The sequence below is a fragment of the Lissotriton helveticus genome, chromosome 8, assembly GCF_964261635.1.
Source record: "Lissotriton helveticus chromosome 8, aLisHel1.1, whole genome shotgun sequence".
Classification (NCBI taxonomy): domain Eukaryota; kingdom Metazoa; phylum Chordata; class Amphibia; order Caudata; family Salamandridae; genus Lissotriton; species Lissotriton helveticus.
This window is the reverse complement of record NC_136069.1, coordinates 310,972,248-310,990,901: the sequence shown is the minus strand read 5'-3', so window position 1 is coordinate 310,990,901 and position 18,654 is coordinate 310,972,248. Positions and strand designations below refer to the sequence as shown.

The window sequence follows — 18,654 nt, the reverse complement described above, 5'->3', positions numbered from 1 at the left end:
GTTCCAGATGTGTACTCTTTACACGCATTGAATAGACTGTTATCTTATGTTATGTTAAATCTACTTGATATAGCGCACAAATCACCCTAGGGCATCTCGGCGCTGCTTGCGGGTCAATTGCGAGCGCATGTATTAAAATTAGTGAGCTTTCAGTAGTTTCCTGAATTTACAATATCTAGTACAGGCACGGACATGGGAAGGGATCCCGTTCCAGTACACAGGAGCGAGATAGGAGAAAGCCTTATCCCCACTGTGTGTAAGACGGATGCGGGGTATGCACAGCAGAGCTTTTGAGCTAGATCTTAAATTGCGACTAGGGTCATATGCTTTTATTCTTTTCTGAAGTTAACGTGGGCCTTTTATCTTTAGGGCATTGTATGTGAGGCAACAGATTTTGAAATATGCGCGCTTCCTCACAGGCAGCCAGTGTAGTTCTTTCAGCAACGGCGCCGAAGCGGTACCTGCCGAGCGGTTGCGCACCAGGCTTGCAGCAGTATTTTGGACAACTTAAAGCTTGGCAATGAGTGTTTCACTAACAACGGCCAGCAGGGCATTGCCATAGTTCAATATTGATTGGACTATGGCAATCAACTCTTGATTATTTAATAGCAGAATAAAATTTATTATTTTCAGATGGTGGAGCTAGATGGTATATTTTTACCAGCAATAACTCTTCTGATGGCTATATCTTCCCCCAGATTCCTCATCTTATGAATATTTTCAAGGCACTAGACTGGATCCGGAAACCTTCTCCTCAAAAGTAGCTCACCAGTGTCATGAGTTGGCACAGTGAAGACGGAGCCGCAACTTTGCTTCCTGGGATGTGATAATATATAAGTATATAAGACAATAACTGGCATACTGGTGTAAGTTCCTTGTACTTTTTCCATGCCCCATTGTGGCGTGCAGAGAGGAACCAATAGAGCATTGGTGGCAGTGATACATGTGCATAACTTGCGATCTTATTTATCATGGCGCTAACTCATCCTGGGAAGAGAAAGGGTGTCGAGGAATCTGCAGGAAGATAATGTATCAATCAGAAATATCATTACAGGAAGGAATTTTTCTTCTGGTGAATCCATCTTCCTTCTGGAGTTTGGATGGAGTAGTGCTGATTAACCAAGGAAATCATGCAACACAGACCTGGCAAACTATCCGTCACTGAGTACTTGAGGTGTGAGGCAGTAAAGTTGTCCAAAAGTGTGCAAGGATGAGGAGGTCGCCACCCGGAAGATGTAAACTTTTCTGGATGCCTCTGACGAGAGGTGTAGGGCAGCCATGACCAGGGTAGCGCAGTCTTGATTGCTAGCCTGAGGTTCTTTCCTTGCATTCGCATAACAGATTTTAATGCAAAGAATGACCCAACGCTAAATGGTGGACTTGCTCGCCGCTTTACCCTTCTTGGCATCTGCATAGCCTACAGTGGGCTGACCATACACTCTGCCTGGCCCTATGCGGTCAATATAATAAGACATTGCATGCCTCTGGTCCAGTCTATGCAACTACTCCTCTTCCTTGGTGGGATGCGGAGAGGGTAGAAAATGGAAGAGTAATGGGCTGGCCTAAATGGAAAGCAGATACTAATATTGGTAGGAAAGTTGGGCAGGTGTGCGTAACTAGTTTTAGTAAAATACTGTAAATGGTGATCTAACTGTGAAGGAAGATCAAGTGGCATGAACGAGGCTAGAGTGTTAGAACACTTTGACTCTGGTCAGCAAGTTCCCCAGAATTGCCAAAGGCGTCCGCATTCCAAAAGCACCAAAGGACCTTACCATTGGTAGCGAACGCTATACAAACGCACGTAACATCACAGTGGTAGATATGCTTCATGAGGGATCAAGGCAAGTAATCACTTGCGGTCTGTGCCTGTGCGGTGCTGGAATCACATTGTACCCACTTTGATGCACTCAGCGCAGACTTGGACAATGAAAGGGCACTAGTAAGAAGTTGGGAACTTATCGGTTTATCTGGAGATATCAAAGAACTGCACTATAAATTAATTGAGAATATATCCCTAAAGTGCTTTATCAATGTTTGCTCTATTGCCAATCCAAAAAAGGATTGTCGACGGTTTTAAAATGCATCAGGGCCATGTCACAGGGGAACGAGTGCCTTGAATCTCCGAAAAGAATTGATTTGTTACATTTATGACCGACTTGAACGCCAGAGACACTTTTGGGGTGCCGCATGATTGATGAAAAACATTAAAAGGTGTAAAACCTACATAGAAACAAAACATTTGAACATTGGATTTATATCTGCCCTGTAGATAATCCTGCAATACTTTGCTAATAATCCAGAAGCCTAGCAACAGGGCTACTAAAACCCAATCAAGGGTACACTCATGAAACAAGGCGATAACCTCAAATAATGCTGCACTGCAGCGTCGCGTGACTTCTGCCCAATGGAGGTGGACTTTATGAATGGACAAGCAACGCGCTCACTTCCCGAAAGGAATCCGGTGGCGGAGCATGAAATGTGAAAGGAACTGCTGCGCCCTGCCGCCATTGTGATGTGGCTTCCTGCAGCATTGGCGACATTCCTGGCCATCTGATCGCTGGCTCACTCAGGGTGCAGTTCACCAGCATTCATATTTATCAGTGACACGATGAAGGTATTCGTGGTGGTGCTGTATTCTTTCATTTTTGGGGTGGCTGGAGGTAGGGGAGATAATTGGGTAATGGGGAGGTAACTCGGGGTACAGAACAGTGGCAAAGGGGGGTGTGCAGGTAGCTGGTCTCAGGACAACAGCTGGAAAGGGTCATGAAGCCAAATAAATGCAGGAGAGGAAACATGGTGATGATTCTGTGGATGAATGACGCCATGCTAGAACAGAAACAAGCCCAGCTGGTGCTAAATGTGTGCATCCAGACTTGTTCTTCACTAGCAGACTTGGTGTTAAACAATCTAGGCATTCAGCCCCTAAACAAAAATGCTGCGCCCTCGGTTCTTGTGGTGTTTTTTTTACAAGTTGAGCACCAGGCCATGTAATTCCACGCCATAACGCTATACTGTCAGAAGAAATGGGGATACAATTCTATGGGGGAAGAAAAGTATACTGGAAAAGGAATGGGGAGGGGGGTTCTGCTTGTTAAGACACTTATCAATGGGTATTGCAGCAGTTCTCGTGCTCTGGGAAGCGTGAGCTTTGGAAGAATTGTCTTGATCCATTCCGTGAATAAATAGCAACACGGGTTACAGTTAACTCACAGGGCCTATTCACAAACTGCATTTTGTAGTATATTCAGGGCTTAATTTGAGCCGGTGGTTTCCGGTGCTCAGCACCGGCACTTAATCATCAACACCAGCGCTTTTCATGAGCACCAGTTAAGGACACATTCATTTACGGGGACATTAAGTGATTTGCGCAAAATCACAGAATGTTGAGCAGACGCAGAGACTCCAACCTGGTTCCCCAGCTCTGAAGTCAGCAGCTCTGGCCTTTACACCACATCCTCTCCTCAATTTCGTGGTTAATAGTTGGTTCTATTTCAGGTGGTGCTAACAGGAGAAATTCCTCCTGACAGAGAGCACTTATTTTTTGCAAATTAATCACTGAGTATATTTATTAGTACTACAATAGTACTACTAAACATACTACAAAATGCTATTTACTAACCTACGTGCAGAGGTCTATGCCTCTGCCTCTTAGATCTGTTCTGTGCAGAGATCTCCGCTGTGACTGAGGAGACCTCTGCACATATGCCTATGTTTTAGTAGTAAATATGAGAGGGGTGGGGGAGCGACTGGGAAATGCATATGACTAAACGGGAGGAAATTCTGGAGGAGTTAAGGGAGGTCTGGAAAGGGGATTAGGAATGGACATACACCTCCCCACAAACGAGTAAGCCCATTCCTTTTCCTAAACTGCATATCTAAAGTTATGACAGTCAAATAGGACCCAAAACAGTTGTAAATGTACTTCACTCAGATCTAGAGTAAGTCCAGCACCACACTTGGCCACTCATAGGCACTGATACACCCTCCCCAAGAAAATAATGGAGGGACTTAAAATAATGTTAAGTTAATGTTTTTAAACTTTAAAAAATATACGTACATTTACTTTAATGCAAAAAAATATAAACATAAAAATATTTGATTTCATATAAAATATTTTAATAACTTTTTTATTTAAAAATAAATATAACTTGAAAATGTGAAGTAAGAAAATACATACAATACATAACATTTAGTAACTTTCGTTGTATAATAAATAAATGTAAACATTTTACTTTGAGTGGGATTTAAAAAAATTGTTTTAAAAAAACTTTAATTCAATATAATAAAGTTAAATGAATTAAATAATTATTTCTTAACTAAGTTATTAGTGCTGTAGCAGTTTTATTTTGTTCTACATATAAAATAAATGTGCACAATTATTTTAAATCCACATTTAACAGACAGTTTTTTGCCAATGTTTTTCAAAGTTTCATTTTTTTTAATGCTTTTCCCTATACTTTATCACAGGAAAATCTCTGCTCCTCCTGTGGAAATATCTGCCTACGTGTGAAACATTACAAGTAGTAATATAACACTCATAAATTAGATTCCACGCCCTGACTTCAGAGGGTGGAAACATGTAAGTCTACACTTTGTAGTAAATTTACACTTATAAATGGTAAATAGAAAAATTGGTAAATGTACTTCAAAGTGTAAGGCTACATTTACACATGTGGATTTACTCGCATTTAAAAGGCGCCTTTGTGATGAGATCCTCCTTTGGAGGCTGTGACCCGCTATCCGCTATCTCCGTTAAAAAGGTTTGCACTTTTTTGAGAATAGATAGTAGGTGCACTGCGGATTGACCGGTTGTTGCTGCCAACTTTTGTGGGTGTTTGCTCAAGTACTTGGAGATCATGTGAAGGGATATGTAGCTTGCATACCATTCGCCTCCAGACAGTACATTTTTTTTATTTTGAATCTAGGAATTAGGGTTTCTAATGCTATCAGGACAGAATGGCAATGAATGTTCAGGGTTTAATCGTGTTAATGTTTTTCATAAAAGATGTGAGAGCTTTTGTGATTGGGCACAGGTGGTAGTGGTGAAACTGATCCGACTTGTCATTCCTTTTATGGACTTGTAAATTGGTTCTGACCGAATAGTCAGTGCGCCTTTGGTGACGGTTGAACATTGGTCCGCGAGGTCCTTAGTCATGCCACTGCAGGCGTCTACAGTCACTCCTTGCACCTGCTTGCTGGGGTCTCTGTCCACCTTTGGAATGGAGGCCTGGGTAGCCACCACTGGTATGAAGCCGCCGGTCTGTCTTTCACTAATGTGCTGTTTCCAATCCAGGTGTGGGTGTACCTGTGCTGGAACTAGTGCATTTGTTTGTATATTTTGTGGATTTGAGAGAGGGACAGCGCTAATGAGGGTTCTAGTTTCTGGCGATGGATGGGCGGATAGCAGGCAAAAGTTATTATAAGTGTTGTTTTAGAGGTAAAGGCCTTAAAGAAACCAGGCCATGTTATTCGTGGTTTCCCCATGACTCCACTTATGCAGTGCAGTTCAATCAGAGAATCGCTTATGCATGGGAGAGAATTTGATGGGGACGTGCATAACATAAAATTGAAAAACGGCAATTGTCAATAACTTGAAGTTTTTCACTGCAGGGTTCCAAGTGACATCATAAATAACTTGAGCTTCAATCTTGTTGTTTATTTGATGTCACATAGAACACAAACCTGTTATTTACAGCTACCCATCTATAATTCTGTTTGCTCAGCAGCCCAGCCCAATACAGACAAAATATTTACAATAAGTATATAAATTACCATAAAATGTATCAAAAAGTATTCTTTTCAAGACGCCGTTACACTAGATCACATAGCAATTTTAGGCACAGACGCCATATATTTAGGCACAAAGGTTCTTAGATTTTAGTCACCTCTGAGATCAGACGCACCCCAATCACTCCTAGAAGTTGGCAATTTGTATTTTGAAAATTCAGAGGAAAAATGAGAGGAAATTCCACTTTCTTTCCGCTTTTCAAAATGTCTTCTATTGAATAGAGAAATTATTACCCTTGACTTTTCGTCTAAAAAGGACCCTAAACAGAAAAAAAGAATGTCAGGGTTTTCGGAGATTAAATTCCAATCGCTGCCAAAGGCACAGTTTTGGTACTTAATGATGTTAAAATGTTTGTGCACATCGCACAACAACCAACATAGGTTGAGTCATGAAGAGTAAAACTTGCGAAGCTTGTCCCTCCCTATAGAGAAACATAGGGGAATATTACCAAGGGCCATTATCGCCGCTTTAGCAGGACTTTTTCCCGCTAAAGCGGCGATAATTTTATCGCCCTATTACCAAGCTGTCACTAACACCAGTTAGCGACAGCTTGTAGGCGATAGCGGGCATTTTGGGGCCCGCTTTGCATGTCAGCGATAATTATTGCTAATGACATGCAAAGTGGGCGTGCCAAAATGTCAGCGACTGAAAACAGTCGCTGCAATCGCTATCGCCTATGATCAACACAGGTGTTGTTTTGGAAATATTCGCGCTAAGCGCGAATATTTCCAAAAGCTAACGCCTGCCCTGACCAGTTCTTAGCCATGTTATCCAATGAGAGGTGGATAACATGGCTAAGAGCATTGTCACGGTAATGCCTGAATATCGCTGTATTGACAGCGATATTCACGCATTTCGCCTGTTTTTTATCGCTCCTGAGATAAACCTTGCTAATAGCAAGGTATCTCAGCGATAAAAACAGGTGAAGGACGGCGATAGTAATATTCGCGCTAGGCCAACACAGCGATAATTATCGCTAGTTGTTGGTAAAATGCCCCATAAAGTTTCTCTCAGATTGTAGGTATTAATTACCTTCTGTCAGACTGTAAATTGTACTCTGCATCTGCTTATATTTGGGATCATTATCAAAATTCAACGAGAATGTTTAACAATGAGCACATTCCGCAGAAATATTATATAAAGTTGTCTGTTCTCCTACGATCGAAAAGTAACATTTGTAAAATAAAGGCCAAGTGGAAAAGAGACAGGCTGTGGGAGTCGAAGAGTCAGTGACATTTGTGTGGTGAGAGACTATAACTACACATTTTTATTAAAGAACCAGGGCGACTAAAGCAGAAATATGTCAGGAACTGTTACACCCTAACGCCATTGTACATGGCTTCCTGTTCCATTATTTCTAGTGTCTCGGTCTCAAGTACGTTTCCCTCTTGCAGTCTGTGAAAGTTCAGACTTTTAGAACAATTTGATAAGTAGTTTCCTCAATTTTTTTTTTTAAAGGCAGCAGAGGCCGGTGCAGGTGAGCGCTGTGGGCCAGGGCAAGGCAGGGTGGAGTCGATGTCGACAAACAGCGGAATAGGATTTGTTTATTTATTTTTCCCCATTCCGTCGTCTGTTGACGCCCCCCCTCCGGCCTCGCCCCACCACGCTTACCTGCACCGGCCGCTGCTGTAGGATGAACTTCCCATAGGGTACCTGTAATAACACGCGGTACTTCCACCTGCCAGGAAGGGCTTAGAGATCAACAGACAGAACACAGACCCACACAGGCATACACACAAGCCATGTTGCCCCAACTGGGCATTTGTGCAATGTTTACATGAGATATTGTGCACTCTACAAGGCTGAAGCCACTTCTAAGCACTGGGCGGTGTTATGCACTGTTGCAAATGGACTTACTAATGTATTTGATCGGTACAGTTTAGATAATGGTGCATTTCTGAGTATGAGATACACAGTTTCTGTTTTTGTGTTGGTTGGGTGAGCATGTGGTGGCCTGATGCCAATAGGTCCAGGGTTCTCTTCCACCAATTGCTGGTATGAGTCAAAATGGGCCGTATCACATAAACTGACCACTGCAAGTACTAATTTAAGACACAACTCTGCCACTGTTTTTTGGCTTACTGGTGTCTTTTATAGTTGAAGAGCTGGAGTAGCAATATTTTGCCACCTTGCTACGACCAGTGGTGAATGGTTTCTGATCACTGGCTCTTTAAAGGCATGCACAGCTTTTGGATGGAAATAGAGCAGCATTTCTTGACACCTCTAGAGTAAACAAAGAATGTATCACATAATATACACAAATCAAAATAACACAGTTAAAAGATAACAGGGCTCAACACAACAAAATAGTTCAAACAGAATGCACCTGGGCAACTACAATACAGCAACATCACACTGCAATAGTGCAGTACAAAAACAACATAAAAACGCAACTGAACAAATCACCACCAGAACAAAAAGATACCCAAGAAATATACTCAGGCATTCTGGTCACACATTACCACAACCTGCTTTGCTGATACAGTGGTGACAGGTGTTTGCACAAGCCACCGTCTTATGTTACAAGCAGGGAGATAAAATCACACCAGTCAAAAATGTTTTGTGATCCAACCCCATGCTTTCATGAACACATGTAGTCTGTAACTGATATCGTTTCGTAGCTTGCGCTACCATGCATAAAAACTTTTGTGCACCCCTAGGGTATGAATACAGGGTTGTGATCATGACTAACTTCTACGTGGAGATGACCCAAAATGTAACCAGTATAGTTTCAAGGGCAGATACCTGGTCAAAACCAAAACAAAAAGGACCAAGTATTGAAGTATGTGTGATGAAGTTACCCACGCCTCAGAGGCAGTTGTTAATTTTGTTAACAGGGTCAGATTGCTGGGCTTACGGGGTGCCTGAAACATTACTTTTAAAGGAATCATGTATTTCAGTGTGGACACCCCTGGGTTATATCCTGATAAGCATTTTACATGTAAAGGAACATCCAACAGATGTAATGCTCTTACATGCATTCTCCACAATTACTATGATAACAAATTAATTTGAAGAAATAGAAATGGTGATCCTGTATAACATAAGACACAAAATGAATGATCCTTATGAAAGTTAGGAATACTTTTGACAGTGTATTTGGTTTGATTACAGGAGATGGCCATCAGAGCACTCAAACAGACCAGCAGCAGGAATATTGCCGCCGCGCTGGAATACATCAGCAAGATGGGCTACCTGGACCCGAGAAATGAGCAGATAGTACGAGTCATCAAGCAAACCTCTCCAGGTGAGCTCACCTTCCAGTTTGTGTTCAATGAACATTATTTCTACTGTCTCTTATTTAACACAAGATCTGTTTCCCAGTATCACACCAGCAGTGCCAGACTGGCCATTCTGTCATTATGAATTTAAAGAAATTCTACACTGAGATGTGTTTGGAAACTGATTTCTATAACAAGCATTGGCAATACCAATCGGTTCTCTTTAATGTGCCTCACTGTGCACTCCTAGAGGCCCACCACTCACCCTGCACTCACTTGTGGAGAGTCTTTTACCTCTGCAGTACTGGAGATGGGATCAAGAACCAGGAAAGAGTGTCTACATGCCGTGGTGCAATGGAACATGGACCCCACCAGGAGTGCACAATAAGAATAGCAAAGCATGTGAGTGGGTACATAGGAATGCAGCCAAGAGTTGAGATACTTCAGATCCATGACAGCAAGAGTCTTGTACCCCATGCAAAGTGGCTTTAAGCGATCCGTGTATTTACTGCTAACCTGTGGAAGAATTCTAACTGGGATTTGCCAGAAGCGCACTGAGATAAATTAACTAACATGTGCAGCTACATTTTGCACATCCTGAAGGCAACACGCACTGAGATAAATTAACTAACATTTGGCAGCTACATTTTGCACATCCTGAAGGCAACGCATAACATACATAGGTAAGCCATGCAGGACCGAATTCCTATAATCAAAACAGGATGCCCCACCTTCTCCCATTCAACTAACAGGGTATGAAGAATTTAATAATCAATAAAGCAAACCTGTTAGCTTTAACATGAAATAAATAAACATGATCATGTGGTCTCTGCCTAGTGTTATGTTCCATACGGGCACCCCAATATAGGCTCAGGTAGCAACCTAACCTCTCACCTATATTTCCCCTGCCATTACACTACATAACGGTTCTTGGGACTGACCTTTTACCTTGTTACGGTACTGCTAACAGGACGTGGGGTTTTCCCTGAAAACTAACCTCATTCATTATGCATGAGGATTCTTGGAAACTCAGCAGGACTACCATCTCCTGCATAATAACTATGTATAAGGGTCATTATTTCCGTCATCCTAAGTCCAAAATGACACAGCAAAGTAGATCCCCTGAGGGTACCACTTTGGGTATACATAAACACCATATCTTTGCTGAGGAAGGGGGAGGAGAAAAAGGATTTCCATGCTGCCACACTGACGCGAGATGCTGAGGTTCCTGCACGTAGACACTCCAGCTCGCAGTGGTCTGACATCCCTCGCGGGTGTGCATCTCGAGACCAAGACCGGTTCCCACAGTCTCTCACTTCAGGTAATGGGGTTGACCTTATCCTAGAGCGAATCTTGGCTCTACACCTACATACATGCAAAGTACACTTAGGTACATCTAGTTAGGGTTGCATCATAGGAGTACGCATTATTACTGTCATGTATTTTTATACCTGCCTGTATTCATTGTTTTAGCACTATGGTAGAAATCTACCATCCTTTTACTCTGTTGGTGCTTATAATCATTTATATCTGTCTCTGTCTTATGGTTATTTCAGCACACCTATTTTACACTAGAATGATGCTAGTTCAATAAATGCTTATTGAAAATGTCCCCACTGTTTATTCTGTGTATCGGTCTGAGACAAAATGAGCCCGAGTGACTGAGCGAAAAGTGCTGTACTGTTTCCACGTTCCCTGATTGGACCGAGTTGTCATGTTCGATAGTTGTCAAGAACTATTCTCTCCATGATAAGAGGAGTTTACAGTGGCACTGTGAGCTAACTGGTACACAGGCGAACATACTCAGTGGGGGTGTCTGGAATGAGTCTGGACACCAATCCCACAGTCTATGTTGTCTAAATGCGCAGATCCTATATAGGTTTATAGGAACTACATGACATTAGACTGACTTGTTAAATATTTTAAGAAGAATCAAAGTATACATTGACATGAACCTTAAATCACCCTCTACAGATAATAAGCATTGTCCAGTGCCAGACCAAAAAATTGATATATATATATATATATATATATATATATATATATATATATATATATATATATATATATATATTAAACCCCTTCTTAGTACAGTTATTAGAGAGTTCACAATGAAAGTCCCCTTCCTGATGTATTTGTCTGATAGTTACAACATGTAAAGCCCATTCCTGTAGTTTGTCCCGAAGTAAAACCACTTCCTATTGTATATGCCCAAGAGTTCACTACGTAAAACCAATTTCTGTTGCATTTGTCAGTTCACAATGTAAATGTCCTCCCTGTTGTACTGCAATTCTAGTATTAGGGTGATTTCATGGTGCAAGTGGTACTTTGTATTTCTGTGCTTCCGCATTTTCTACCTTTTGTTGAAATGTTAACTGCTCCGATGTCTTCCAGTGAGGGTGGTGCTCATTAACACACTTCACCAGTACCTAACTAAACTTTAGTCATCTGACCAGCCATGTCCTTCTGTGATTAGATACAACTGAATATCTGTTAAATACCTCCCATCACCAGAGTGTAAAAACAAAGCAAAACTCAAATAAGCAATGTTTTGAGGGAACAAAGACAAATGTGCAGTTTGCAATAAAATTAATATTAGTGATGTGGAAAAACCAGTTGTTAGCGGAAGACATTAAACATTTTAGAATATAGTACTCATGGAGTCTGAATAGCCTTGATAGTAATGGTCTTGGGTTTAAAGAGATTCGACTAATGACTAGAATAAGGAAACAGATGGTACAGGGTTTTAATCAGCCTTTAAAGTGACAGTGTTGTTAAATTAAAACAAATTTAAAAAAAAACATTTCCACCCCCTCTGCCCTGTCAAGGAACTTTAGCAAGAAAAAGAACAATTCTATGCCTTTCTGAGTTTTGTTGCTTCAGCTCCAACAAGCCCTGCACTCTGTGGTGCACTCCATCTGAACACTGAGCTTTTCTGTTCCTGCTCTAGTCATTCTCTATCTCCAATCTGATTCATTAAATTCCTACCTTTCATGTGCCCGTCCCATTAAAACCCTACTACAGCTGTGCTCCAACTCAGTATTGACCTATCCAGTCCCTCCTCATGCGTGCTCCTCTCTAGCCTGCTTTTCCATCACTTTCACAGTTGTTCTCTAATCTACCACTTTCCTATTCCATTCCTACCCAAGCATGGGTAATCTCATCAATCCATCTCCTCCATCAACATTTAAATACTACTATCGCTTCCCTAATCTACAAGTGTCATCATATTAAACCTGTCCCATTACATGCGCATGCTCCACTTGACCTCTGTTCTATTCTTCACACATGCTTGCATCACCGTATCCAATTCGTCCATTCTGTGTGTGTTTCATCTCAAATATGTTCTACTCTATACCTACATTCAACCCACATTCAACATTTGATTTGGTACCATTCCAACGTGTTGTGAATGCATTTATCATGATATTCTGCAGTCTCTAGTTATTGTCTTAACATAAATAATCTGAAGTTATGCCACTTAATTAATTTTGTCTTAAAGATATGTTTAATAATACAGGTTTTCTTTGGAATTCTTCTAAGAATAAATGTTTGGGTACTCTGCATTCTCCCTCCATTAAAGACACTATAGAAGCCAACATGGTCTCTCTAAAACACAAGATCTCTACTTTGTCTGCTCAATGGTCACCTTTATACCTTTCCTGGTGGGACATATTTGATCAAATGAAAATTATGTTTTTGCCTATTATTAATTTTTACTTACAAATGCTTCTGATTCGGTTACCCATAACGTTTTTCAACATCCATGGATGGCCTATTATAAAAATTCTCATGGAACAAGCTACTGGCTCGAATCTCTCTATCCAAACTCAAAAACTCCAAATCATCTGGAGGTGTCAATCTCCCTAATTTCACATAATATCATTCTGCTTTCACCCACAGACAGATTTGGCTCTCCTTAGACAGTTCACCTACCATTTCCCATCCGCTTTGGCAATCTCTCAAACTTTCTTTAATTTCTCCTTTTTCTCTTATTCGGTTCTCTCTTATTGCTCAGAAGCCTACCTCCATGTCCATTCCTCTACTACAACATTCTAACAATATTGTTAAAAAAACAAATTGATATGCTTTCTCAATTGTTGCCATTTAATCTTATTTGGTATAATCCTAATATCACTACAGCTCATAAGGTTCTTAAATGGTCTAATTTTTTAACTAATTGTTTTAGCTTACTATCCCAGATCATACATGACAATCAATTCCACTCTTTAGAAGAATTACTATCTCGTTTTCACATTCCCTCGTTATCGGGCTATGTATAGCATACTTTTAGATATTCTCAGACAAGGTGTCATAGACCCTTTTTTTTATTCCTTCTCAATCATCCAGTACTCCCACTTCTCCTAATGATTTTTCTATTGAAAGCGTCTTTCATATACCAGCAGTTTTCATCTTCAGATTCAGCCAGGACTAAAACTAAAATTGAGAAGTCCTGGGAACATGATTTGCAGGCTTCCTTCTCCATGTCCTTATGGAACATAATATGGCACACAATTCATCATCCTTCCCGTTCTGCCAGTTCCACTCAGAACATGTATTTCTTTTAATAGGTTTAATAGGTTGTTTTTAACTCCTTGTTCTATTTTTAGAATGAAATTATTGCCTAACAATTGTTGGACTTTCTATGCCTCTCATGGAGATTTTCTTCATATCTTTTTTTATGTCCAAAGGTTCTTTCCTTTTGTAAACAGGTTTGGTACAAACTGGCCCAATTGCTTTCTATTGCTGCTCCATTCTTCATGTTTTTCTTGGTGGTTGTTCGGATAGTTGGTCGGGCAACAAAGGTTAAGGGTATGTTTGTTGATTTTCTCCTGGCGGTTACCTTTAAAGTTATTACTTCTAATTGGAAAAGGTCTAACGACATTTCTTTTCTTATTTGATGGAACTTGATTTGTCATAATCACAGATTGGTCACTGCCCACTCACCCACATTGAGAATTGTCATCAAAAGTGATCTGTTATGATCTCCTGACTTACTATTTATCTCATCACAATATAATAAATACCAGTGTTGACGTTTTTAAACCCACATGAATTCTTATTATATCCTGATTTAGTTGTATTTTTCTTCTTATCAATTTTATTTTAACACACCTCTTTTTCTCATGTTTTACCTATTACCGATTTCCTCAGCCTTTTCTTTTTGCAACACAAGTTCATCCTTCCCCCTCTTTTTTTTTCTCTTCCCTTGTACTCAAAGCATTAAAGTATATAAAATGCTACTTGTTCTATATTGCAAATCTTAATTTATTTTTGTATTCACTCTGAAATATGTCCTATTTTACTGAGCTATATTCATTGTATAGTATTTTATAATTATTTCTCCCTCATATCTCTTTGGATTATATCTATGTTATATCTCATTTTTATGTTCATTTTCATCATTTGCAGTTGTTTTATAACTTCAATAAAGCTGTAAAAAAAAACATGTTGCGAGTGGCCTACCAAGCCTTTCCTATTTCATTCCTTACCGGCAAGCTGTCTCAAATAGGTACTATTCTGTCCTCAAGAGAGTTCCATTTCAAATTTTGACCCTCACAAAGAAACATGTCATCTCAAACCCTTACTATACCATCCCTTTCGCAGCTGTGCTCCGACTCAACCAATCTTGCTGAATTGCTCCTTTTCTCCATTATACACCCAGAGCAAACTACATATATATATATATATATATATATATGGTAGTGAGCAAGGCGGTCCGCCGCCGAAACGCGTCTAGGTCATGTGGAATTAAACAAATCTTTATTTGGTTATTCATCCACGGAGTCAGCGCCTTCTTGATTTAAAGTTTGGGCTGGTTCGATATATATATATATATATATATATATATATATATATATATATATATATATATATATATATATATATATATATATATGAAGACGAAGCCTCCTGGGTTTCCCCACTGCCTGCCTCGAGAGTCGCGTAGTGCCTGGACCCCACCGAAGAAGGTCCGTAATATGCCAAATCGTTATCGTTCCACACTCGTACAGATAACCACGACGCCTTGTGTAGCTCCAAATTCAATTTATTCGGCTCAGTTCGGACGCGTTTCGGCTGTCCTTGCAGCCTTGTTCACCGAATTACACACTCGAGAAGCGCCATTTTTAAATTACCACTATTACTACACACAGGGCACGTGTTGAACTACAGAACACAATCATGGTAAACAGACTCGTAGTTTTTACATACGTTCTGCACATTTTAGCTCAGTAAAGTTACGTAGCAAGCATTAACGTATGGCATACACTTTTCATAATTCTCGTGACTTTTTTATATACAATGCACTTATTTTTTTGTTTAAAGCCGCGCTTGCCCCACTTTATTACGCTTTAAGTTTTGAAGCATATTACGCGCTTTGCCAATAGCTTAGAGAAGCCTCATTCACGTATTTGAATGAACCCGCCTATAGCCTCGTTTTCGCCAATAGTTTTTCTACATTCTGCCCAAGTGGGCTGATCTATTGTGGCGGCGTTATTCATGCCCATGTGGGCAATTTAATAACTCACGATATCGCAGAGTCAGTCTCATAACAGCATTCTTAAACAGTTGTTACTTATTGGAAAAAGTCACAAGCCTTTACCATATATCAGATTACCATGTAATAAAACATTCAACACGTGATCATTAAAACCTTAAAATCATGCAGACATTGTTGGTGATTGACATACTATGCTCATTTCTCTACAGATGCCTATGCAAGTCCTCTTCGATATTAAGACCTTCGGGCTGTTTGGAGTTTAATTCTATTATGTACCTAGATTCAAGTTTTCGAAGTTGCTTCTCTCTGTTGCCCCCTCTAGCATCCTTTTGCACTGAATTAATAACATAATACGTTAATCCTGATCTTACTTGATTATGGAATTTTTCAAAATGGCGTGCCACCGGGTAGGATCTATCTGCATTAGTGATAGCCCTCAGGTGTTGCAACACTCTTTTATGGACTTCCAGGGTTGTTCTGCCCACGTACCGCAGGCCACATGGGCACTGCAGCACGTAGACAGCAAAATCTGTCTTACAATCATAATTATTCCTGATTTTCTTCACTACATTAGATGTCCCTATTTTATATTCCTTTGTATTTATCCCATGGCGGCATGCTTTGCACTTGGTGCACTTAACGAAACCTCCCTTCTGTGCCAGCCAGGTTCTCTTCACTGCTTGTTTCTCAACTGAACTTTTGACTAATGATTGTCTTAAAGGTTTGACTCGTCTAAATGTAATGTCAGGTTTACGGGACACCTCTTTGCCCAGAATCTCATCACTTTTAATCAGGTGCCAATGCCGATTTAAAATGCTCCTGACTTTATCTTGCTGTACACTATACTTAGTGATAAGTCTATAGGGATTCTTTCCATTTCTCCTATTTTCTTTCTTCGGAGCCCCGAATAAGATGTCTTCTCTTTTAACTTTATACATTTTTAGGTCTCGCCTGTCGATGCGCATGCGCATCGAGCAAGCGAGACTATGGTGGCTTATCCACTCTTTATCCAACTTGCAAGGAATCGTGGCGATTCCTTGCAGTGCACGAGAAATTTAAGCTCAATGCGCATGCGCATTGAGCTTAAAAGCGCGTGCACATGCCCCCAGCCGCCTGCCTTGCCTACTCTCCCAGCTGGTGCCGCTCCACCCCCTGCGGCATCAAAGGCTTTCACGGCCGGCCGGCCATGCTTTCAGTTTCACGACCGGCCGGCCGTGTGAAGTACATTTCAAAGCCCGCTCTCCCTGCTCCGCCCCCTGCTCCGGCCGAGACGCATTTCTCCTCCCTCCTCCCCCCTCCTGGGTCAGGTTACCCTGCTTTCTCTTTCGCTTTTTTTTCACCCGGTGACATTGTTGCCTTTAGCCCTTCCCTCACCTCCTCAAGCCGTTACTCGTTGCCTCTTACTCTCTCTGTATTTTGTTACAATATTCATTTATTCTTCATTCAGGTTTCCGCAATATGGACAATACTTGTTTTGTTTTTGGGAACCCGGTAGAAAACGGTGAAACATTTTGGATGTAAGTTTCCTTCATTTTTTTTACTCCTTCAAGTGGCGCCATCACTAAAGAAAATCAACAAACATTGTATTTATCAGTATTGTTTTTATTGCGACTTCAGAAAAATAATGAATGCCTCAGTTTAGATTCCATATTCGAAGTATACTGCAAACGTGAAAAGTGCAGTATTTCTACTCGTATAATAAAATATGTATATTTTTCCTTAAAATAATATTACTTTAACTCAATTTTCATTTGAAGTTATGTCTGTATCAAAATATAACCACTTCAATATTGTCGTTCCGCTAATAGTATACCCCACAGTCTTTTGTTAGGTCTATTGGCGAGTTGGCTACGTCACACCTGCCGCTTCGTCCAGCCCTTACACGCATGCGCATGTCTCTATGGCGTGCTGTTGGGCTGTGGTAAGGCCATATTGGCCGGTACGGCGCGAGTAAGGCTGTAAAAACAGTGTGGATTTTTACCACTTGTTGGAAAACATCTGGCTTCGTGAGCCCCAAGCAGACGGGAGGCCGCCCACACCCAGGTAAGTGCAAGTTAAAAGACGGACAGTACCTATATGCAGGATATTGGCGGAAGCGAGTGTTAGTAGTGTTTAATGAGCGTAGTTATCCTCATCTTCCTCCGCATGTAGTAAGGCGCCCATGAAATAGAAAACGGGACCTATACCCAAGTCTGTAGTTCATTCGGACCTCTTCTTTTCAACCTCTTCCTGCACCTCAGTGATGTCAGCAGCTTGGAGTTCCCACCCGTCACTTTCGGAGTTTGCGTTCTTATCCTGTTGTGACTTCAAAGAATCTGCTGCAGACCATTCAACAACAAGTTTAATTTAGACTTGAGCGTCGCTGCCCTAGTATCCTCGCTGCTTATGACAGAGTTATACTCTTTGAATGGTATCTCAAGCGCCGGCCTCTAGCACAGTTACCAGCTGTGGCATCGGTGCTTGCACAAACTGCCAGAACTTTGCTTCCCATTGCTCCTCTTTTTACGATGGGTCCAGCCGCTTGTATCTAGCAGTTTGAGTCTTTCTTTAGGTACGATGGTATCCTGTTGCGCTTATTTATGTTTCTGAGAGAGGTTATTTCAGTTAAAACATGTATATTCCACTGAAAAATGTGGTTAAAAAAAGCCTGCAGTTCCATTTCAAACTCATTGAGAAGCCAATAAGTGTTGCAAAGGATGACAGCCAACTTTACAATTATACATTTTCCTTCTGGTTTAAAAAAAAAATCAATGTTAGGAAAGGTAAAATGTGAAATTAATTTAAGGGCGTAACTTGATGTGCAATGGGCATGTGTTAAACAGACAATAGTGCCAGTAAGGCACACTCCACCCCGCCGGAGCCTCGCATCACTCTGCAGTCTCTGCCTCGCGCCCGCCATTGCCCCCTCCCCTTCAAGGGGACTGAGCACGTGCTCTCATTATCTCACCTCCCTTTATAATTAATTTACGGTCTTTGCAACTCCCCAGCCATATGTTGCTTTGTTTTCGCTGCTTCTTTGTTGTTGTGTCGCCACACATCCGCCTCTCACCGCACCGACGCCACTCACCCTCACTCACCCTCAACCCCTCACCCTCACTCACCCTCAACCCCTCACCCTCACTCACCCTCAACCCCTCACCCTC

At 41.1% G+C, this 18,654-nt stretch overlaps 1 protein-coding gene across 1 annotated transcript in view; it reads left to right on the top strand.

The window, feature by feature from the left end:
• Window positions 1-18,654, top strand: part of LATS2 (large tumor suppressor kinase 2) — a 134,278-nt gene that overhangs the window by 69,102 nt on the left and 46,522 nt on the right. Inside the window, exon 3 of the mRNA XM_078657084.1 lies at window positions 8,903-9,035. Coding sequence (XP_078513210.1) covers window positions 8,903-9,035 — 133 coding nt within the window. The remainder of the gene's footprint in view (window positions 1-8,902; window positions 9,036-18,654) is intronic.